Source organism: Podarcis raffonei, chromosome 6 (genome assembly GCF_027172205.1).
Source record: "Podarcis raffonei isolate rPodRaf1 chromosome 6, rPodRaf1.pri, whole genome shotgun sequence".
Classification (NCBI taxonomy): Eukaryota; Metazoa; Chordata; class Lepidosauria; order Squamata; family Lacertidae; genus Podarcis; species Podarcis raffonei.
The window spans coordinates 55788436-55812712 of NC_070607.1; the positions used below are offsets into that span (position 1 = coordinate 55788436).

The 24277-nt window shown below is 42.9% G+C and overlaps 1 protein-coding gene across 11 annotated transcripts in view; it reads left to right on the forward strand.

Moving 5' to 3' along the window:
- The window catches only part of PPARD (peroxisome proliferator activated receptor delta), a 98940-nt gene that overhangs the window by 65488 nt on the left and 9175 nt on the right, over nt 1–24277 (forward strand). For 3 of the 11 annotated variants that reach the window (XM_053393094.1, XM_053393091.1, XM_053393093.1), the window contains one exon: nt 23918–24157. The exons of 1 other annotated variant lie outside the window; for it this stretch is intronic. In XM_053393094.1, the coding sequence (XP_053249069.1) occupies nt 24022–24157 (136 nt within the window). In that variant the 5' untranslated portion in view covers nt 23918–24021. Of the gene's footprint in view, nt 1–3102; nt 3244–8413; nt 11639–23917; nt 24158–24277 lie in introns of those variants that run through there. 7 more of the 11 variants (XM_053393086.1, XM_053393087.1, XM_053393085.1 and 4 more) reach the window with 5 other exon arrangements.

Sequence of the window (24277 nt, forward strand, 5' to 3'; positions counted from 1 at the left end):
ACTGATGTTGAACATTAATAGGAGCAAAGCCTTTCTTTGTCTCCTCTACTGCCCCATCCTCCCAGCATAGTATTACATCATTTTTTATTTGATGTGTAAATGTTTTTCCCATATATATATATAGTTGAAAAATCTGAGATTTCTGAAGACAAGTACAGGCTAGTGAGATCCTGCCATTTTTGCTGCCACTTCATTCTGTGTTCGCTTTTATGACAGGTGAAGTCGCTTTTCTTGGCAACTCTTTCTTAATAGCTTTTGACAATCCATGAATTCCAACATATTTCTTGTTTTGGATTAAAAAACCAGTAACAGTGATTGATGTCTTTTTTGGAACGGGGAGGGGAGAAAAAAATACGCTGCCCTGAGAAATGTGGGAGAGCTATTATGCCTTACTAATCCTTGTGAAAATCATTAACAGAATTGTCTCCTGTTGTTTGCTCAGTTTTTAATCCTCACAGTGTTATCTAAAGTAATCTTACTTCTGAAGAGACAAGATTTATAGACCGCTCTGATTGGAGGAGGTTTCGACCTGTCTTTTGTAATACTGCAATTAAATGCTCCAGACTTGAGGGGTTTTTCATCAAACCCACTTTGTTGCATGAAGGAAAAGGAACTCCCCAAACCCCTTATTACTAGAAGAGCAATTTTTGAATTGTTGGCTTGAATATGCATTTCTTTATTTTATATATATAGATATATTTAAAGTATTCACCATCAAAAATTTCCCCTAGATGTAAGCATGCTAAAATTTCCACAGGAAAAATCTCTAGATTTCTATAGAAAGCCTTTGTTCCTTCTTCATGAATGACTCATAGAGAAGTTTCTACACAGAGCTTTGAACTTCCTTGTGAAAAAAATACGTTCCTATGACATTGTCTTGTTTTTCCTCTTTACTGATGGGGTTTCTAGTAACTGCTCTGTAAAGTGTGGTCTAGATTCTAATCCTCACTTGTTTTGTTATTCTGGATTAGTTCTAAATTCATGCTTGTGAAAAAATGGCCACTACAGTGGTACCTCAGGTTACATACACTTCAGGTTACAGACTCCGCTAACCCAGAAATAGTACCTCGGGTTAAGAACTTTGCTTCAGGATGAGAACAGAAATCATGCTCTGGTGGTACAGTGGCAGTAAAGGTAAAGGTAAAGGTAAAGGTACCCCTGCCCGTACGAGCCAGTCTTGCCAGACTCTAGGGTTGTGCGCTCATCTCACTCTATAGGCTGGGAGCCAGCGCTGTCCGCAGACACTTCCGGGTCACGTGGCCAGCGTGACAAGCTGCATCTGGCGAGCCAGATGCAGCACACAGAAATGCCGTTTACCTTCCCGCTGGTAAGCGGTCCCTATTTACTTACTTGCACCCAGAGGTGCTTTTGAACTGCTAGGTTGGCAGGCGCTGGGACCGAACGATGGGAGCGCACCCCGCCGCGGGGATTCGAACCGCCGACCATGCGATCGGCAAGTCCTAGAGGCCCAATTAGCTAAAGTGGTGCTTCAGGTTAAGAACAGTTTCAGGTTAAGAACAGACCTCCAGAACAAATTAAGTTCTTAACCTGAGGTACCACTGTATTCTTAAAGTCTGACAAATTATTGTTGGAGGCACCTCTGCCTGAAGTTAACCTTTTTGAGATTCTCTCCTTTCTTCACTCTTAAATATGTAGACATATAAGACTCCTCACATTTTCTGTAATCTTAAAATATAAAGATAAATCTTAGATCAGCCAAGAAGGCCTTCTTGATTGTTTGGAAGCAAGGTGTGCTTGGTGGCTGCAACATTAATTTGGAAATTCTGTTATTTTGAGATTGATCAAGCTTCAGCACTTTTGAGAAGCATTGGGAAATCACCCTTTTGGGGGTTGACTTCCAGTGGTTAAAAAGGTAAAGGTACCGTATGGGCCAGTCGTGTCCGACTCTAGGGTTGTGCGCCCATCTCACTTAAGAGGCCGGGGGCCAGAGCTGTCCGGAGACACTTCCGGGTCACGTGGCCAGCGTGACGAAGCTGCTCTGGCAAGCCAGCACCAGTGCAGCACACGAAACGCCGTTTACCTTCCTGCTATAAAGCGGTACCTATTTATCTACTTGCACTTAAGGGTGCTTTCGAACTGCTAGGTGGGCAGGAGCTGGGACCGAACGACGGGAGCTCACCCCGCCGCGGGGATTCGAACCGCCGACCATGCGATCGGCAAGCCCTAGGCACTGAGGTTTTACCCACAGTGCCACCCACGTCCCGACAGCGCCACCCGTGTCCCTCCAGTGGTTAGATTTAAGATTTTAAGAGGCAGGAATTTTAATAAGTGTTTTCATCTTATTTTATTACCCATGTTGTTGTTAAACTGGAATCTTCCCCAAGGATAAGGGAACCTGCCATAATGCCCTTGGAACTTGCTCTGAAGCCTCTGGTTCTGATTTCTTCAGGAGACTTTGTCCTTGGCAGAATGGATGGTGTGGTAGATTTTGTTATGACTTAGCACTGCCTTGTTGGCCTTGGTGCCATCGTTTGTTGGTGTACAATGATATGACTCTTACTCTCTCATGGGCATAGTGTCTGATAGTCTTAGGGTTGCAGAGCCATCTGTTCATCTGCAGGTGTTTTAGTTTTGCACACTGAAAATGTATTTGGGTGCCAGACAGGAAAGTGTTGATATGACTGGCAAATGAGGTGAGAAAATGCAACTCTGTAAAGTTAATAGTTCCAGATTTCTCACTGTTCAGTCAGCAATCTCAAGGCATCTGTGGAGGGGGCAAAAGGGTTGCTAAACACTTTTCCAGCTGTCTTGGATGAATGCAGCCTAGACTGCAATGCTACCAGTACAAAGCTGAATTGTTGGTGTGAGTGGCAGTTTCTCTCTGTGCCTAGGAAAACAGAGAGGGAGAGGAACCCACTAGCTTCTGGCTGGAAGTTCTTGAAAAATAAAATTAACTTATATGAAACTTCAGCATAGGCTTTCGTTCAGAATACAAAGCATGGGCCACTTGCAAAATAAAGTAAGGCTACAGTCTTAACCCAACTTACCTGAGTGTAAGCTTCATTGAAGTCAGTTGGACTTATTTCTGAGTAGACATGGTTAGACTTCTGCTGTAAGTCTGGGTTTAACGTCATTGAACAGCTTTCCTCAGCCTGGTGTGCCCTCCAGTCTTTTGAATTCACTCCCATCAGCCCCCTTCAGCGTGACCAACAGTCAAGAATGAAAGAAGTTGTAGTCTGAAGCTTTGGGAGGATAACAGATTGGAGAAAGGCGGCTAAGAAGGTAAGGAAACAAGCATTTAAGGCAGAAATAAATCAGAATTTCCTGCTGTCTGTAATGCCATTTACAGGTTTTTATTCAAAAAGCAGTTTTATTGAGAAAATAATAAATACAGTTTAATATAGCTTGCATGTCATAAATATGCAAGAATGCCATCACCCTGAAGTTTGATTGGGCATAGATAGGTGGCACTGTGAATTATAGTATGATGAAGGGAAGTGAGCTGCGGAGAGACAGTTGGAACAGGCTGCAGCAGCCCTGGTCCACTGGCTGCATTTTAAAATGCAGGCTTCTCTGTGGCTTCCTTCAGCAGCAGCAAGTGCTTGGAAACCCCACAAGAGATTTCAACAGGAGGGTGGAAGAATCATGTTGATACCATAATAATGTCATGTGCATGGCAGGTGGGTTGCTCTCCCTACTTGTCAAAGCTAGCATGTGGGGTGGGACCCAAAACACTTGCCCACTCTTGGCGTAAGGGGTTAATGGGGAAGGAATGGAGATGTTGGTGGGGGGGGGGGATAGGTGGGATTGGCAAGCATCTTTATTTAGGTGGCTGCTTCATCAACAGGAGAGCAAATCTACAGGATGACTACGCAGTTTTCGTCCTGTTAGATCTCTGCCTTCAGGTGTTTGTGCTGATTGCAGTGAGTGGTACTGCTTGACTGCTAGTTGAGTGGATATAGCTGGAGTGTAGATTCAGAATCTGATGTGTACAGTAGGATCAACTGTGGCAGGGTACCCCCAAAGCCTTATGAGGAATGGTTGAGGGAGTTGGATATGTTTAGCCTGGAGAAGTGAAGATTGAGAGGTGATATGATAGCCATCTTCAAATATCTGAAGGGCTGTTGCATGGAAGATGGAACAAACTTGTTTTCTGCTGCTCCCGGGGGTAGGACCCAAAGCAGTGGATTCAAATTACAGGAAGGGAGATTCTGTCTAAACGTGAGAAAGAACTTTCTGGTGGTAAGAGCTATTTGACAGTGGAATTGACTACCTCAGAGGTTGGATGGTCAAGGATATGTTAAGAAACTTGGTTTGGTGGGTTCCCTCTGAGTGAGAGACAGCATAAGGAGAGTTGTTATGAAGTTACTACCTTCCATCTGAAAGTGTGGGATGTGCCCACTACTGGACCTTTGTTTATCTGTGGCCTTAATTGCCCAGCTGTATAGTGTGACATTGGATGATGGTGCCAGGATGTGTCTGGATGGGCAGGTAGGAATATGTTCCCCCAGTTTCAGTGGTGATGGGCAGGGGAAAGTATAGCTGGAGTTGAGTGGCTAACTGGGAATGTAGCTGGTCTATCAACTGCCCTGTAGCCCAGTGGCAGAGCCACCATGGGACTGTTTTAAATGGTCGTTGGTCCAACACATCAGGCAGGGCACACTCTTGATGTTGTCTTTAGCCCAAGTAATATGAGGGGCAGATAAAACTTTTTTTTGGGGTGGGATGCAATTCAGTCCCTTCTCGTGGTTGGAACATTAGTAGTAATTAGTAGTATAGTAGGCCTGTTTGGATGGCCCACTCTCAGAGACTAATGGAACTTGAGGAGCTCCTGAATTCTTGAGGAATTCCTAAACAGTCTGGACAATCCTGTTAATGCCCTGGTTTCACTATGGAGTAGCAAGGTGAAATGCGCTGTTGACATGATCGCTTCTGAGCATCCTCTATGGTGTTGTGGAGCTAGGGCAGCTCCTTGGTATTCTAGAGAGCTTCAGGCTATGAAACAAGCAGAATGAAGACTAGAGTGCAAGTGACACAAGTCTCATTCTGAAGCTGACTGAACGCTGGTTAGTGCAGTAACTGTGCCAACCGTGTGGCAACGCATGCAAGTTGCAAAGAAGGCGCATTCACAGCTTGCATTGCATTCTCTAGTCACTGGCCAGTGGAATTATTTCAAACATTCTGGAGGTTACTGACTTCCACAGAGGGGGAAGGACCTCTGGAGCATTAGAGGACCTACTGTGACCAACTGGCTATATATTTTGAGGATAAAGTCACTTGACTTCAGAGTGACCTTAATTCTGCGGTTATTGCAGTTCTAGATGAAATACCCAATGCCATAGTCAGTGATGCGTTGTGAGATCAGTTTCAGCTGATGCAGTCTGCTGATGTAGACAAGGTGCTGGCTATATGCCTGACCATGTATCCTCTTGATCCCTGTCCCTCCTGGCTTATTAAAGCTAGCAGAGGTGGTTTGACTGTTTGGGGCCAGAGTGTGGTTGGCACTGAAGTCCGTAAGGGGATGGTGTCTACTCCCTTGAAAGAGGCTGCGGTGCAACCTCTCCTGAGGAAACCAGGCCTGAACCCCTTGAACTAGAATATCAACCAGTTGCAACTACCTTTATTGGGGAAGGTAGTGAAGAGAATTCTGGTAGGGCAGCTGCAAGCATTATTGGATGTCATGGATTATTTAGGTCTGTTCCAATCTGGGTTCAGGCCTGGTCATGGGATTGAGTCTCTCTTGGTTGCCCTGATGGATAACCTTTACGAAGAGTGGGACAAGGGGAGTGCAACTTTGCTTTCACTTTTCGCTCTGTTTGTGACTTTCAGTATCATTGACAATGGTATCCTATTGGACTGACACTGTCAAATGGGAATTGGAGGGCACTGTATTCCAATGGTTCCTGTCCTACTTACAGGACAATGCTTTTTGGGAGAGTGCTTTGTGGCCCCTTGCACTTACATGAAGCAAGATGACACTATTCTTTCCCCAGTGATGTTTAATATTTACATGAACCTGCTTGGAGCGATCATTAGGAGTTTGTGGGCAATGAGTTATCAGTATCCTAATGACGCTTCACTCTATTTCTCCATCACACCTGCATTAGGGCAGGTGGTGTGGGCCCTGTACTGGTGCCTGGATCCACTGGTAGTATGGGTGAAGGAAAATATGCTAAGTTTGAATCCTGGCATGACAGAAATACCATGGATGAGCGATTCTTTAGTCCAAGAAATTAGTCAACTGCTTTCCCTGGATGCGCTCTCTCTGAAGGAGCAGGTACACAGTTTGGGGGTGCTTCTGGAACCTGTTCTGCCAGTGGAGGCCCAGGTAGCCTCATTTGCTAGAAGTGCCCTTTACTTCATGCAACTAGGGTGACACCAACAGCCAATCCTGAACCAGGATAGCTTGACCACAGTAGTTCAAGCATTGGTGACTTCAAGATGGGATTACTGCAATGCACTGCAATGCAGTCTTTGCGGGACTTCCCATGCAATTGAACCAGAAGCTGCAATTAGTTACTGCACCGTTACTGACAGGAATGAAACCCTGTCTGCATATAACACCCTTGCTCGGAGTTCTGCACCAGTTGCCCATTTGCTACCAGGCCAAGTTTGAGGAATTACGTACTATTAGGATATAAAGCCCTTAACAGCTTGGGGCCATTTTACTTGCAAGATCACTTTACTCCATATATGCTCCCTCAACTGCTTTGATCTGCAGAACTGGCAGCGTTAATGGTGCCACATAATACTTGTTCAATACAGTGGTACCCCGCAAGACGAATGCCTCGCTAAACGAAAAACGCGCAAGACGAAAGGGTTTTCTGATTTTTTAGCAGCTTCGCAAGGCAAATTTTCCTATGGGCCTTTCTCGCAAAACGAATTTTTTTTTGAGTTTTTCCCCACAGGCTCCCTCTAAACTTCAGCGGAGCGGGGCGGGCTGGGAGGGAATCCCTTGGACCCCTGCTGGACTTCCCGCAGCTCTTTTGAAGTCCGGTGGGGGGAGAAGGGCTTTTCTTCCTACCGCCAGCCTTCAGAACAGCCTTCTGAAGGCTGGCGGTGGGAAGAAAAGCCGTTCTCCCCCCGCCTGCCTACAGAAGAGGTTCGAGGAAAGAGGCAAAGGAGTGCTGCCCCTTCACCTCTGTCCCCGGAGCTTGCCGTTCTCCCCCGGCCTGCCTTCAGAAGAGGTCCGGGGACAGACTGTCCCCGGACCTGGTCTGAAGGCGGTCTCCATAGGAACGCATTAATTGATTTTCAATGCATTCCTATGGGAAATTGTGCTTCGCAAGACAAAAAACTCGCAAGAAGAAAAAACTCGCGGAATGAATTAATTTCGTCTTGCGGGGCACCACTGTACTTACAAGAAATTGTTCTTCCTGTGTAGCAGCACCTATACTTTGAAACTCCCTGCCTGCTTGACATCAGGCAGGTACCTTCGCTGTAATTTTCACCATCTGCTTAAAACATTTTTGTTTCGGCAGTCCTATTCAGACATGTAGAAGCTACATAACCATCTTCTCTTTTTTTGCTAGTGTTGATTATGATAGTCTTCTACATGTTTTTAAATACCCATTTTAACTGTTCTTATTCTGAGGTTTAATGCTTTATTTTATACTTACGTAAACCACTTAGAGGCCAGTAAAGCGAGATGAGCGCTGCAACCCCAGAGTCGTCCGTGACTGGACCTAACGGTCAGGGGTCCCTTTAAACCACTTAGAGGTTTTCCTACAGGCAAGCAGTATTTAAATTTTGTTAAATAAATAGAATAAATCTCTATCCCCATGCTCAGAATACCTTCTGGATTGTCCTGCCATCTTAGTAAAAAAGAAAAGAAAAACAAGCATTTAAACACTGATAATTGTTGAAGTGCCCCAGAATATGCAGAGTGGAAGTTTCCAGTGTTGGGAGAAGTGGAAAGTTTTTAAATTTCATAATTAAAGTAGAAATTGGTTTGCTATTCTTTGACTGTCTGTTGAGCATTACGGCCAAAAATTTCCATGTTGAATGCCAAGTGTGTAGACAACTAAATAAAAAGGTTTCTTTCTCTTCTCTTTTCAGGGATGCCAAGCATCTCTTACTCTTGGGTCACTAGAAATCCCCTGATTTCTGGATACTAAATCTGGAAAATATTATTCTGGAAGAAAGCTAGTAAAATAAGTAAAATATGCTAGCTGGCTTGTGCCACTGGCATGTATTCCAGGTGGGCCACTAGTCCCTTGTTATAACCTGTTTTCTGAGCAGAAATATATACCCCCAGGATTCTTGGTCTCAATCTGAATCCAGTCCATCACTTAGTAGCCATTCTGATTGCTAACTTGGACCAGTAGTCCTTTCTTTCTCATGGATACTGCACCTGTCACTGATGCCTCATCAAAGAACTGGAGTTACAGTAGTGATGCATACCCAGGCAACTGGGGTTTCGGAGATCCTTTTTCTGTTCTCTTTCTCTCAGGTGTTTTCCAGGATGTTGTTGCCTTTGCTGCTGTTCCTGGGGAACGGATGGATGGTTGTTTCTGCCAGCCCGAATGTGTCTGCCATCCCTGTGAAGTTGTGGGCCTGTCTGCCAAAAGGAGGAGTAGCTGAAGCAAGGTTGCTTTGTCGCATGCATGGATTGTACGCCAATGGATCCAACCCTGGAGTGTTCCAGAGCTTCTACATGTTCCATGCCGTCTCAGACTCAGTCAGCTGCCACTGGAGAGACATAGCCAATTGCACCCTCAAGACCAGTGGAGAAGTTGGACATTTTTGTTACAGCATGCAGACGGCCAGTTCAAGTGTCCGCATTCCTGTTTCTTGCCGACCTTTGCCTACACACCTGGATTCTCGTTCAGCTGGAAGCAGCAGCATCCAGGATGGTTCATGTGATGTTGCCCTCGTTTCTGCTGCTTTATGGAAACCTGGTGCACCGCTGCATCTGCGAACTGTTGTTGGAACCCAGAACACTAGGTTTCCTAGAGATCAGTTCCAGCTGTCCTTGATTTCGCCCTCCGGAAAGAACATCACCCGCCTGATCGTTAATTGGGAATCTCAGGAGTGGGAATTAAACGGAATGGACTTAATTAAACAGGGGCCACCAGACTGGGTGGTGCCGATCAGGGGGACACACTGTGACCAACAAATGTCCTCTATTAGGTTTAAATTCTATGGTTTTGTTGCCATCACAGAGGAAATAAGTGAGCAAGGTTCATACCGGGTAGAATTTGGCTCTCAAAACAAAACAATTCTTACATTTAATCCCCTGATCACAGACATCCTCCCACTTCGCCGTTTGACCAACCCCATCATTGGGTCTCATGTGTTGAAATTAGATCAGCCTGAACAAATTGTCATGCACCCCCAGACCTCACTAAAGGAGGTGCAGATTCATTTTGAGGGTTTGAATGTGTCACAGAGAGCACCTCAATGTGCTCCCTTTCTCGGAGTCAGCCACAGAGGTTGGATGGAGTGGGTTAAAATGTGGGATGGAGTACATCATGGGGAAAGGGTTAAAAGAGAACTGATGGATTGGCTTGGGCCCCTAGGAGCAGGTCTTTCTTTCATAGATGCAGCCAACATAGAAGTCTTGGCTAATAAACTTTCATATTCCACAAAACAAATAGGGAAACTGACTGCTCCATTAACCAAATCTCTCTTGCAGCTCACAGAACAACCACAAGCTATCAGTAAAGTGCTTCCAGTCTGGGAAGCAATATTAGAAGAGGACAGCATGTTGATTGTGTCTGGAATCCAGTCCCTCCAAAGCAATGTTTCATTGGCTTTAGCATGTGAACAGGCACAAGCAATCACACAGAATGTAGTCATGGGAATGATTCGAGAGGCCAAAGCGGGAAACATTCCCATGGAGGTGAGCAATTTAATTCGGCCAGAGCTCACTTCAGGAGAAATAGCCTTGGAGGCTTGGTGGAGGTTGCTAAATGCATCTTATGATTCTGCCCAGAATATGCTGCGGTTATTTTTAATAACCGTAGAAGCCACCCAGATCATCCCAATCTATCCAGTGGTCCCCTTGGGATTCCAGATTGACAAGGATTTGGTCATGTATTCCAGGGACTCCAATAGGTGGGCATGGATGAGGAATGGTGACTGGCAAACAGTTAATGTGCAAGGTTGTGTGAAAAAGGAAAACTTGGGCTTTGTATGTGATGACAGCAGTTTAGAAGAACACCACGAATGCTTCTCTCCTCAGCTTGTAAATAGTTCCCACTGCTCTTTTGATGTAATCCAAGAAGAAAGTTCTACTGTTGTGTATACTGGGAAGGGCTGTATTTGTGTAAGAACGCCATGTGAGTTTGTAATCATTAATGGTCTGGTTATCCAGCCTATGCTGCCTTATATTAACCGTTGTTTTTGCAATATTAGTGTGCTTGTAGGCTGTGATTTCCAATTTCGGGTACCTGTTTGGACTGTGCAGCACATGAAGGCTTACCCCTCTTTGTATCGAGAAATCTCGCCTATTTCTCTAGGCCTTGGCCTTTCTACTCTGAAAAACCTGCTTTCTCACCCCTCCCTGAAGCAGGAATTGTTGAAAATCAAAGACATGGGTGAAAATGCTGCACTTGAGATTCTGCATAGCAATAGGGAGATTGCCCAGATTGTAGCCACAGTTAAATCTGCTGGAGACCACGCTTGGTGGGAGGTGCTTCTTGGATGGTCTCCAAGTTCAAATGGAGTACTAAATATTGCTCTCCACCCTATTGTGGTGATTTTATTATTTCAAGTGGCACTAGTGATCAGTTTGTTGCTGCTGGTCGGCTGGATGAGGCGGCAAACACAAAGACTTTATGATTTAGAGAACCAGATACAGGCCGCCAGAGGAAGGTTGTGATGGGAATACTTGCCAGAGCAAACACTCCTTTAATGGAAGGACGTTGCCAGATACGACAATTGTGATTTTAAGCTTCCATCTTGTCTGTTCATAGTTGCTAAGCTGACATGGACTAGCAGCTAAGGACAAGATGCTTGACCTCCAGAACGGTCACATTCTGTTGAATGGCTGTGAAAAGGCAGGAACAGATCTGTGTGTTGTGTGTGGTTGTCAGTAAGGAAAGCCCAGTGCATGAGATCCTGTATAAATGGAAGGGCTATGCTCAGTTTTAGAAACTGAGATATGAAAGCTATGAGCTAAATGGCACCTTAATCCTAGGTTATGGGTGCAACAACAGAATGTCTAGGCCTGCTTTTTTATAAGAAGAATACAAAGCTGAAAATGAATGAACTGCAGCTAAAATTGTATGTTCATTTTTCATGTAGTCTAGTCCTTCCCCTGCCCACCCACCTAATATCCTTAAGAGGGTCTCTTCTCTAGTCTTCAGACAGTAGCTGGAAGTGGGGAGGCAGAAAAAGGTCCTCCTGCAGTTTTAATCTGAAATCTTAGGCTCAGTACTGTACCCAGAGCTCAGAAACTGCTCGAGCTAAAGAAATTCCCTGTTGCAAAAGGCGCCTAGAACAATGGAAGTTTCGAACACTGGCTATGCTTTATCGGGGCACTTGCTCTACACAGCTATGACCTATACATGAATAACACAAGCACAGAGCTGGGGAAAAGGGCAGAGCCTAACCCTAACCACCCTGCACTACAGAATCCTTGGATTCAGACTGTTGAATGGGAGCCATCCATGCTGCTGGCATTTATTGAAAACACACCTATTGGTTCTGCATTTTCTGATCATACAGCCTGGAATTTTTAATATGTGTGCATATAAAAATGTTTTTTAATGTTTTAATATTGTAAACCACTTCAGTATTTTTAAATAGAAAGTAGTCTAGAAATATTTTTAAATAAATAAAATCCTCTGCATCCAATTGCAATCTATTTATCTTGCATGGGCACACAATCCCACACACCCAGCAGTAGTACTTTACCTGGGAAATAACCAGGATCATTTGTTTTTATTTCTCTAGGGGCTTTGTAGGATTCATTTATTTCTCCTGTCCATAACTTGCCTATTCCTTGGGATGTTGTTCCATGGTCTAATGTCCTTGGGAAACGTTCCAGACATTCTGGCTATCTCTAGCAGTAGCATGCACTTAGCAGCGCCTCCTGTTTTACAGCCAGTATGATTGGTTGTCTGCCAAAGAGATATGCTTTGCCACCTGAGAAGGTCTGGGACAGTACCAAAAGAGCACAGTGGCAGCTGCTCTCATACACAAACCTGAAAATAATATACTTGGAAAAACAAAAATGGGAATTATTATTTTTCTGAAAAACTTAAATAAAAATAAAACCTAGGCATAAACCAATGTATAAACTCATTAGCTGTTGACCCTTCCTCGTAAATTCAGTTCTGGGAATTGGCTGCTGCCTCATATGTTTGTGTACACAAAGTAGGTAGTGAACTGCTAACATGTGGCCTTACTTTAATGGCAGTGAGTACAAATTGAAATAGATGTCCTGCTAGAATGGTGCTTGCTCCTCTGTAGTCTTTGAAAATCTAAATTTGAGTCCCAAACTTTTGAGGCACCAAGGTTTTGCTCACCAGGCCTTCCTACTATATTGTGTCTCTTCTCCATTAATTCACCTTGCTTTATGGCTTCCTCTTTGGGCTGCTTCTTCCGAGTTTCCAAGGACTCCACTGTTAACCTCGCAATCTGCCATGGGTGCTGGTCATAAGAAATACCTTATGAAGGGATGCTTTTAAAGACATTCCCTTTATAGGTTAAAAGGGAAATCGTGTAAAATGCATAAGTGAGACAAAGAGATGTAAGGCGTTGTTGTAAGAATGACATAGTGGAAGTAGTACTCCATTTAGTTTGAGGAGTAATGCCTCATGCTACTCTTCCCCTCCAGGTGTTCTACTCTTGCTGTAAAAGCAACACGGGAGTGACAAATGTGTTAAGCTCTTGCCATTGCCATCCTTCTTGCCTCCATGAGCTGCTACCTGAAGCAGAAAGCCTCCTGTACTCATGGAAGCTTCCTACATGATTTAGCACTCCAATTTTTTCAGCATTAAAAAAACCCCACCCTACAGCTTTTTAAGAATATTACCCTTGTAAAGGGAAATATGGACAGGGCAATCAGAACTTAGCATTCTCATCCCCACTTGCATGTTGTTATTTGCACATAAGCAGAATGTCTTAAGAAGGCTATTCTAATGCAGTAAGTCTCCAGTTTGAATTCTCACCTGAGCGATAGGGGAACCCTCTGTTTTCTCTTTGTCTCTCCTTCTGCAATAAAGAGAGAATAGTGCTAGCCTACTATACTGGGAAGTTTTAAGGACTCCTGAGCTCATGCACATTAAAGGCTTTGAATGCTTGATACATGCTATATAAATGCAACGTATAATGTGAAAAGGGTGTTCTGTTGGTTGGATCAAGTGTTGTAACAAAAATATGCAATTTATTGGGGGGAAAGGAGGAAATTGGATCCAGCTGGATTAGTGCAGATCCCTGGACAGAAACATTCAATTGGCAAACTACCTTATAAAAATAAAATGTGTACTGATGCCAGATATTGTAACTACAAATTTAAAGATTTAAATGGACTCAATCCATACTTAAAATTAGCAGTGTGTGCTAATTTTATAGGGTGAGAAAAATGCAGGCATACTGTCATGCCAGATGTTTGAAGAGCTGAATAATTTAATAGTAAGTTATTTCACAAAACACTGTGCCACTTGAGTAGAGGGCATTGTTAACAGCTGCTAGTCCACCAGGAAATCCGAAAACAGATCATAAGCACTTTAAAAAGTATATTTTTAAAAAAGCAAGTTCAGTTCAGAACTTTTGGCATTTAAGTCTACAGGGGGGTTACATGTATTTTAGACTACTGTTGTAGCAACCTGAAACATGTCACTGTCCCCTAGACTGATTGGTGCTTACCACTGGGTTCTATTCACTTCAGTGGGGCAATGATGGGGCAACATTACTGAAGCCAATCTGGGTCTGGGATCTTCTGCATGCAAAGTAGATCCGTACCACTGAGCCACAGCTCTTTTTCCATCATCTTATCCGAAAGCAAAAATGGGGCAGGTAAGGTACCAGAATATAGGGACTGCCCTGGTAAAGAGCAGTAGGAGACAGTGCTAAAAGGCTCCTGTGTGAAGCAGAAGGATCACGAAAAGCATGTTAAGCATTTCATGTGAGAAATGAATTTCTGCAGAGGTGGCCAGCAAATCCTGAAACTGTAAACTGGGCAGATTCTAAAATACTCCTGTGCAAATGGTGATTAAAAGCGGCACACTAGAAGAAACATTCCATGCTACATTTTAGCTATCTAACTTCTGTGTTATTTCCCATAAGATACATATTGCCTGGGCATGCATAGATGTAGTGAATAAAGCATGTGACTTTGCACAAAAACTCAGAATCTGAGTTTGCTAGTGGAGGGAGTGATTAGATTGCTGACTAGAAAATCAGTTGTGGGGATTTGGTTTGAAAACATGATCAGCCTCAGAGGGTCACCAGTCTCTTATCACCCACTGCACTTGTAAACATTGTAGAGATTATTGTCCTCTCACCGCCGCCCCCCTTTGCTAAATTTTCTTCTCATGAGGTTTATACTCAGAGACAGAAAAGGTACATGTGTCACAATAACTTGAGCTGTGTAATACTGTGAAGTATGCAAAATGGGACCGCCATAGGCAGGCCATACTCAAACATTGCCTTGCTGAAGCCAAGTCTACACTTATTTTTTTCAACTTGGAGGAAAGTTCCACTCAGAGGAAGAAAGAGATGGCTGACCGCAGGAGAGACACAGTAACCTTTTTACTGGCCTTGCTCCAGTGCTTTTAGAAACAGTTGGATGTGAACAGTTAAGCAGGTGTAACTTTTCCTGGCATGAACTTAATCAGCTCTTTAAATATGTTTGTGTGTTGCTGCTAAAGTCATAGGAGCAAGACCTCTGGGTATAGGGCGGTATACAATAATAAAATAAAATAAGGTGGCTGCACTCCTCAAAATTCAGCTTTCAGTATTTAGCAAAGTCAGCCTGGTGTCAATATGGAAGGGAATTGGAATCAGGGTTTCTCTCAAGGGAAAGTCTCATTGTGTTCCAGACTAGGGATTGTGCATATTATTTATATAAACATTTCTGTACTACCTCTTAGTTTTAGAAATATGGTTAATGAAAGCAAGATCACAGTAACAAGGCAAGTGACTTTTCCAATGAAAGGTAATCTAGGCATGAAATAACCAAATGCTGACTGTTCAGTCCAAGTTACAATTTACAAGGAAGTGGAACAGGAGCTGGAGGAAATGAGAATAGAGACCTGAATGGAAGCTAGTATAGCCCAAGGAAGCAGAGAAGAAGAAGACGACGACGACGACACAGAAGCACTGTAACCTGCTGCAATCAGCCAAACTGATTACTAGGAAGTACTTGGAAGTACTGTCCAAGATTAGCAATAGCCAAAGAGCAGTGGGAAGGCTCTACATAATGAAGTTTTTTTTAAAAAAAAAACAGCAGCCGAAACTTCAGACCAAAGATTGAATGCGATGGCAAGAAAGGCAGCTGCCAACACCCAAGGCTGGTTGCGTACATGAACCAAGTTTAGCATTTGTTGGCCAAGGTGCGGCTGAAAAAGCTGGAGCAGCTGCTGGTGGATGGGCTGCAGCATGAGCATCCTGAGCATAGAGGCACTGCTGGCCCTCCTGGTTGGCCTCTGCACTGAGTGCAGTCGTGATTTGCTGCCCTGAGGGGTAGGCTTGTCTCAGGCTTCCTCAAGTAGGAGTGAACCCCCTGATTACTGAGAGCAATGTGGGCAGGCTACCCAGAGTCAATATCCATGTTTGCACTGGCGGTAGGCCCAAGAGTCCCACCATCTCCATCATGGTCCATAACCTGAGGTCCCCAGCCAGCACAGCATCTGGCTGAGCCATCTTAACAACGGGCATTATGTGTATTTTAATGAACTAAATAGAATGAAAGATCATGAATCATGGAGGCATGCAGAGTGTCTGCTTGAACCTAGCAGTAGGTTCAATACTAGAATACTAGGAAGAGACAGTAAGAGCCACAAATACTTACACATATTCTCTTTTTCTGTAGAACTTCAAGGAGGTAGTGAGTCAAAATCCAGCAATTGAACATATGCAAAAGTTGCTTAGCTAGGCTGGTAAAGTTATTGAAGAGAGACCACACAGTTATTTAGCATGAATTTCTGCATCTGCACTTTATTTTGATTTTACTAGTGGCATGAGCAGATGACTCCCACCACCTTTCTTTTGACAGTAGAAATGCTGATTGTGGCTTCAGTTTCCAATCTGCCAAAGACAGGTGTGTGTGTGTGTGTGAGAGAGAGAGAGAGAGAGAGAGAGAGAGAGAGAGAGAAAGAGAGAGAGAGCAGCTAAAATCTCAGACAGAATGAAGGAGGAGAATGTTCTCAACGCTAATGCTCTTAAATGAGATCTTGTCCTGGTCACGATGTTGGTGATGTGGGCACAGTCTGTTGGGAACTTGAGTGAGCCTCCCTGGAGCATTTTCACAATTGTTATCCTAATGCTGCTAGCTGACAGTAGCAGAAAGCTTCCCTTCCCCACTCATTTTATATAGCCAATTAAAAAAACACACCCTTTCATCTTGTGTCCTTGGAGCCAACCCCTGAATCGCCTTATGGGCACAATGTTCCTTTGTGTTTGTGCTGCTCTCTGCTTCCTTCACTCTGTTTTGATTACTTACTACTGCTAACAGCTGCTTTCCGAGTTGCTGTGTTAGCTTTACTTAGGATGACGGCTGGTCTTGCTTTCATCTGCTGAAATGGGTGAGGCTTTTAAGCGAGTGCTAATTCCACAGGAAACAAATCCCCCTGCCATCTTCGGAATGCAGGGTGTTGCAACAAAAACACAGTTGTATGAATATGGGATTTTCAGAGATCTGGATAAAGCGTTATAGGCGCAGTAACCATGCGGAACACTTGCAGCCTGATTTGAAGCATCTTGTTTAAAGGTAACTTTCATTGATTTCAATGAGAAATATTGTTAAGTGTTAGGATTGTGTGCTTTATAACTGATGCCAGCTTAGGACAAAGTGTGAACTTTTACCAGAGACTTGAGCAGTGTTGCAGATTTTGTCTGCAGTGCAGGTGAGATAACAGTCCCCAAAATTCTGAAAATTTTATTTTCAGAAAAGGATTCCTGATTGAAACCATAATACCTCTAATCTGGAAGCCGACAAGCATGAGATGAGTGAATTAGCACTCTCCTGCTTGTGATTCCCAGCAACTGATCTTCAGAGAAATCTGGAACCAGGATCCTGAAGGTAGCCATGATCATGAGCCTTAAAGTTGCACCAAATGCTCCTGGAGGTTTGACACGCACTGTTTTTCATAGGGGAAATTAATCCCTCAAAGTGGGTGGACAATATTTGTTCTACTTAAATAGCTAGCAGTCAGCAAGCTTTAATGTTGTTTTGGGCTTACTGAAAGGAATAGATTTGTATGCAGCAGAGACAGCACATTATATTCGAGTCCCGGTATATTGTAAAGAAAGTGAACAGGGGCATAATCCTTCTAAAATAAAATACCCAAGCCCCATTGCTCTGATGGAGTTTAAAGATGAGAGAAGTCTAATTGGAAATGGATTGACTGTATGTGCTTTAGTATATGCCTTTCCATGCCTAGCTTAATCTCAACCCTGCACCAGATGCTTTTCCTGAACGTCTTGCATTCATTTTTTATGCAGGTATTAAAAACCGGATTCACTTCATTACTTTCAAACTACAGTGAATAGTTTTTCCTCTGTGTGTGCCATTTCCTACAGTGCAAGTGTGGGGAAGAGGGCCAAGGATAACACTGCATGTGAATGGGGTCTCAGTTTCCTTTTATAAGGCACTAAAGGGGAGCTCTCTTCACTTGTTTAAAAGCATGCTGTATTATTTTTCTCACTTCTTTCACATGATTTCACTGTAAATGAAAACAAATGTTGTTTGAGCAGAACCTTGGGAGGCACCTTCTTTGATCCCTAACATAGTTAAATGCATAGAACTAAAGCTCTGAGCAAGAAAAGAAGTGATCCTGCATTTATTTTTGTAAATACGGGCAGAAGCAAGTGTTTGTGCTTGTATGACACATACAAATGCACCCACACTTTTCCTCAAGGATCTGAAATGCTTTTAAGATTGTTCACTGTGTCTCACACAGTCACTTTTAGAAATAGAGTTGGGAGGATTTGGGTGTCAGTTTTATTTTTCAGCACTTACATCTGTAGCTTTTTATATAGCTATATGATTGCTTTCCTACAACTTCCTTGATCTCTCATATTCTAATGTAGAACTTTCCCATTAACTGAGTGCTACTTAGCGCTGTGAGTTCTTAATGTATAAAAGTAGCAGGATGCAACCCAGCTGATATAACTGAGCTCTCCTACACCAAAGAGATGTTCAGTTTTCTCCAGCTGTTTTAAGGAGTCTGTGTGAACGAAACAAGAGTGTTCTGTACATTTATTGTTAGAAGTAGCTTTGCTATTATTATTAGCCTTGAACACAGATTTCAAAACCTCTCTTTGGCTCAGATCTCCAGGAAACACTGAAATAGCTGCATGGAAACAGCATCCCTAAGGCAGGCAAAAGGATTAGCATCCAAAAGGCTGCCTCTCCATCTATTGCATACTTCATTTTTGTTTCTCTCTTGCACTCTGAATCCTCATACAGCAAACCTCTGCTTTAGATTCACACAAACATCTGCCTGCAATTCTGGAGGACAGGGGAAGGGGGAGTGGATAAGTAGAAAACTTTACTCATAGAAATCAGTGTTATGCTGCACAATCTCCCCCCCCCAAAAAACCCCTTATTTCTTTAACTATAAAAAGATGTTTTCTTAATTACACACACACCCCACTTTTAACTTAATTGCTCTAAGAAAGAAAGGGGCTTGAGCATTAAGTATCCCTGCTTGGCCAGGCATCAGAATTGATGCAATGCTCACAACGAACGGAGCTGCCGATTATTTGCATGAGTTGGCACACTTCTTGACTCGGGATGAATTCAGTGGAAAGCCATTCTTACAGCTATTTTTCATCATGATGGTGATGCATTTGTAAAAAAGAATAGATACAAAAGAATGAGAGTGATTTCTCATGGCGAGACTCCTCTTCAGGGTTAGTTTTCTAAAAGGGTGCAGTATGTATGGCGTCCTTCGGCAGGGCCTTAGAGATTCAACTCCCTGTGTTTTTACCCCCTCCCCCTTTGCTTCCTGGGTTAGACATTCTGGGTATGGTTAATCAAAGAAACAGGAAGATATGGGAAACTAGCCCATCTTACAGTTCTGTCTGGAAACTTTGCAATGATAGTTTGGCTGCATTGACCTGGGTATGAAATGTTATTTTACTTATGAAATGGATAGCTTGCTAGTTGGTAATGAGCTAGGATTCTGTAGAGAGCATTAAGTATATGTAAATACGTTTTCCTTCTCTTGATAAAATGGCATGTTTCAGTTGTCCACTCTGAGAAATTCAATTTCAATATCTTACTTTAGCCTTAGTTTTTTAGCTGGTAGATCTCTAGGAAGAAAATCAGATAATATCTACTAGAGGAGATGTTATTTAGTGATACAACCTTTCTACTAAGGTTTGGGCTCAGTGCCACCAAATCATTTTGCATCAGCAACCAGCCAGTAGATGTTTCTTTTTCACCTCTTTGGAAGGCAGAACACTGGTGTGAATATTCTTAGAGAGAAATCATTTAACATAGCAGACAGAAGGATAATATGATCAGTTGGCTGGCTGCTAAAACTTAGATCTCAGCTAGATTGGTAAAGAAAAAGCATTTTATATGTTCAGGTAGGTAGCCGTGTTGCTCTGACGCAGTCGAAATAAATAAAAAAATTGTCCAGTAGCACCTGAGAGACCATGTTCTGGGTACAAGCTTTCGTGTGCATGCATCTGAAGAAGTGTGCATGCACATGAAAGCTTATACCCAGAACATACTTAGTTGGTCTCTAAGGTGCTACCGGACAACGTTTTTGTTTTATATGTGTTGTATATGCATTATATGCATTATAACACTGTGACACCAGATGGCGCTGTGGGGTCCTGTTTTTGCCAACACGATTTCTCATACAAAATTTACAACACGTTTTCCCGAAACTCTTCTTTGATGTATCTAGATCCAACCCTAGGAAGGTCAGGCTAGAAAGAAGGCACATTTCTATAATAGGGAATTTAGATTTTGTTCTCATCAGTGTACCACTGCCCAGATACAAGGGACTGATTGCTTAATGGCTGAATATTTTCCCCAGCATTATAGCATATTTTGTAAGCTTGGTACCATTCTGTTGTATCGGATAGCAGCTTCTGCTGCAGGGTTAAGTGCACAACAATTATATATCAATGTTTTGAATTTAAAAGGTGCATACCTGGCTATGAAATAACTAACACCAGTGTCACTAAGTCTGATCAATATATTGGAATCTTGCACTGAGATTACAGTATAAGGCAGGTGGGCTTATAAATAGCAGTGAAGTCTTCTGCATGGTATTTGTATGCTGTCCATCAGTTTTGTTTTACTTTGCTTTGTTTTGTTTATCCTTCAGTTTTATTTCATGGTGTATATGTTGATTATTATTATTATTATTTAATTACAATTGACTCCCATTTGCTCAATTAGGTAGGGTGAGGGTGTGGCTTGATTGTCGTCCTGTCGCAAGACAGGAATGCACAGCAGATCTTCTTGTTATTGCTCCTTGTGCCTGGATCAGGCTCAACATCTGCTTACAGTAAGAAAGCACTCAAGTGATTTTGGCAGCAAAAAGGAGGATTGGTTACAACATGTTGAATAAAAATAAACCTAAGCTGGGTGTCTCAGCGCATGGGTGTCTCAAAACATCATCGAAAGTGGTGTGATCCCAGCTGAGCTGGAGAGGTGGTGACTCCAGCAAGTAATCAGTCCATGGTAGCTACTTTTTGACAGCTCAGTATATGATTGAAATTTGATAGCTAGCCTGCGTCTTTTGTCTGATACTGTCTGTGTTTTAGTCATGAAGTGTCTAGCTGCAATTTTGTGCTGGATTTATTAACTCCTGTAAATAAATGAAGTGTGTTGGGGACCCAGTAAACAGTGTCAGTTCTAGAGACCTTTTGATGCCTCTCCTTCCACGGATTTCTTTTTTGACCTACTTCGTCTGTACAAATATATAGGTGTTCAATTTAAGTGTATTGCAAACACCTTGATTTCAAACTGCTTCAGAAGCAAAGTGAAACTGCGTCTATGCATACCAGTATCTGCTTCCCTCAACTCATATAACCTGTCTTACAAAAGCAAGTGAAGATTCCACTCTTAAGTGCATACATCCATAGCCTAACTGGCAGGGATGGTGCTCTTAACCTAGATAAATTTAAGTAAATATTCAATTGTTTGAATATTAAAGCCCCCTTTCCAAATTATCATTTTTGTGTGAGACAAACAAGTTTTTGCTCATTTGCTTCTTGCGATCCATGTGCCTTTCCTCAGGTGCTTCTTTGGCAGGGATGTTGTACTTTTTGAGCAAATGACTGCAGCCTGTCTGTCATGACTGTTAGTCCTGCATGTTACAGTGCCTGTGACATGAGCTCTATCAGTCCCGACCTGTGATGACTATGTTGTTCTATGATCTCTTTAGAAGTTTTATCTGTTGTTGTGTTAAGCATGCTTTTTAAGAGCTTGAGTTCTCCCCATTACTTTAGTAAAAGAGTGCTCATCTAGCCTTTTAACAACCAAAATATGATTAACACCAGAAGGCTTATCCTACCCCCTGCAATAGTTTCCTACCTTTGCACTCCATTCTTCAGAGCTGAAGGACTTAATATTTGAAGGATTATTTGCACTTATATGAGCATGCTAAGGGATTCAGCTCTAGAGGCCCATCTCTGTTGCCCATCCAGGACAGATGTTAGGTTGATGAGTACCGGGGACAGGACCTTCTCAGCTGTAGCCCCATACCTTTGGAAGTCACTTCTCCATGGAAGATGTTTGTCCCAGTTTCTATTAACTTTTAGGAGAAAGCTTAAATCATTTTTATTTCAAGCCAGGAGGGTCCTTGTGCCCTGACTTGTTAAAAATTAAATAAAGAAACAAATAAATAAATATTAAAAACAGGTAACAGAAGTAGAGCTGTGTGCCCATGGTAAAACTCTCAGCAAAACTTCCCAGCAAAGTTAGCTGTTCCATTCTGGTACTGGATCCATACCGGCATGAGTATTTTGCCAAAGACAAGTATGCATGTGTGGCAGGTGGGGCTGTTCTAAAAGCCCTTACACAGCAGAAATAAATCTGTGGGGTTTAAATCTGTGGTTTAAAGTGATTTGATATTGCAGACGGGGTCCTAAAAGCAGCTTTGAGTAAACAGTTGTCATGTACGCAATCCTCGGGTAACTGCTGAATTGCAGCTTCTCCATTCATTTGGAGAACAATTATTGCCTTTCACACTACAGGTATTGATTATAGGTGCTAATATTATTGTGTTATCACCAATTACTGCTGCTGTGAAGGGTCAGTTTGCATACATTTTAAGGTCTTGTACTGAATTTTTGCATTTCTTTACTGTTCAGCCTTACACTTATTTTCTTTCACACCAAATTGTATATGCATCCGATGAAGTTGGCTCTAGTCCATGAAAGCTTATGCCACAATAAAAAAAACGGTATTTAAGGTGCCACAAGACTCTTTGTGCATAGAATGAATTTCAATGGATTCTCTGCAGCATTCCCTAAGTTGTGGAATTTCCTCCCCACAGAGGTGCGTCTGGCTTCTTTGACAGCTTTCAGCAAATGCTGAACACGTACCTCTTTACCCTAGCCTGCAACACCTGAGATAGGTGTTTTCAGGGCCCACTCTGTTCCTGTGATTGTACTCTGTTTTAATTTTAAAATCTAAATTGTTGTAACCTGTCCTGGGACCTGCTAGTGAAGGGCAGAGGATGATGATGGCTACATCATTGTAGCATATTGAAAGGCTGTGTGTTTTTAAGGCTAAAATCCAAAGAAATTCTATCAAAGATATTGCTCAAATTCAAAAATGAAGAGACTTCTGAGTGAATTAGACATAAATACATAGGACGTTACTATGTGTTATGAGCAGTTCTGATAGTCTTTTATTGTTTTTCATATAATGCAGCTTGCTGGGGCAGCAATCTGAAGATGACTCTTGGGGAGGGGAGAACTTGAGGGGGAGGACATTCGGCAGAAAAATAGACTAAGAGGAAAGGGTTAAGCCCTCCCACCCTCTGCTGGTCTTGTGCTTCAAATTGCAGCCTCAGCAACTGCATTGAATAGCAAATCCCTCAGCATATAGAGAAATAGTAGCATCTCTTTGAGGGGCAGATTACGCAGTGTGGTTTATGTACATACAAGTAGTCTATTCCTGAGCAAACCCTCACATGGACAAACATAATGTATGAGGTGGATACTCAAGGATGTGATTGTCAGCAGTTCCCATGATTGTAGTGACTGGAAATAGTGCCAGTGTGATTATGGGAAAAGTTGCTGGCCATAGTTGTTCTTTCCTGTATCGTATCTTGTTTGTCCATGCAATCCATTCCTAAGGAAGGTCAGGAAATGGAATATGTACACAGCAGATACAATGTAAATTGGTCTTAAGAGGGAAGGTGACCAGGATATGGAAACATTCTGTAAAATGCTGAACACACTCTGGAGATTGTGAGCACCTTGTATTTATGCGGAGGGGTAATTTTTTGCAGAGTTCTGTGCTTATTGACAGTTCAGAGGCTAAAGTGATTGTCCCATGACTGATGGGAAGGCACTTGTATTTTTCGTAGCTTCCTATTCCTTTCCTTATACAACCTTGAGTGGCCCGTTCTCCTCTGTCCTTGAGTTTGAGGACAGCTGTCCTTGCCATCACACCCCAAGCCTGTGAAAATCGGCACATTGTCATTGGAATACATTTGCCTAGTTTGCATTGAGTGCAGAGCTTGTAGTCCTAGCACAGATTACCAATCCCTATATACACAGTGGTCCATTGGCCTTCTAAGACTCCATAGCACAATGTTTCCCTGTCAAATGTTCTTTAACATTTTCCTTCTCTTCCTTGAAGGCTAGCAGGAACAGCCTGATAGGGGCCCTTTTCCAGACAGACGTGGATGATGCCAGAGCTATGACAGGGACTGCAGTCTGGGCACTGAAGGGTGGTGATCAGTTATGCAACAGCCAAAGGAGGAAGTACCTGAGGTCAGGGAAGAGGAGGAGGAAGAGGAAGAGGCACTGACGGCAGTAGGTGGAACCTCAGACCCAAATGAAGGACCAGATAATTCAGCACCTTCTATCAGCTACACAGGTAGGTTGGAGAAGCAGGCTAATGCATCCAACACATTTTTAAAGCAGCAGTAGGTGGCTTTTACAGTGAGCTTTCTCCTCAGTAGGCAAATTTGTCACAATATGACAAATTCATTCTTTT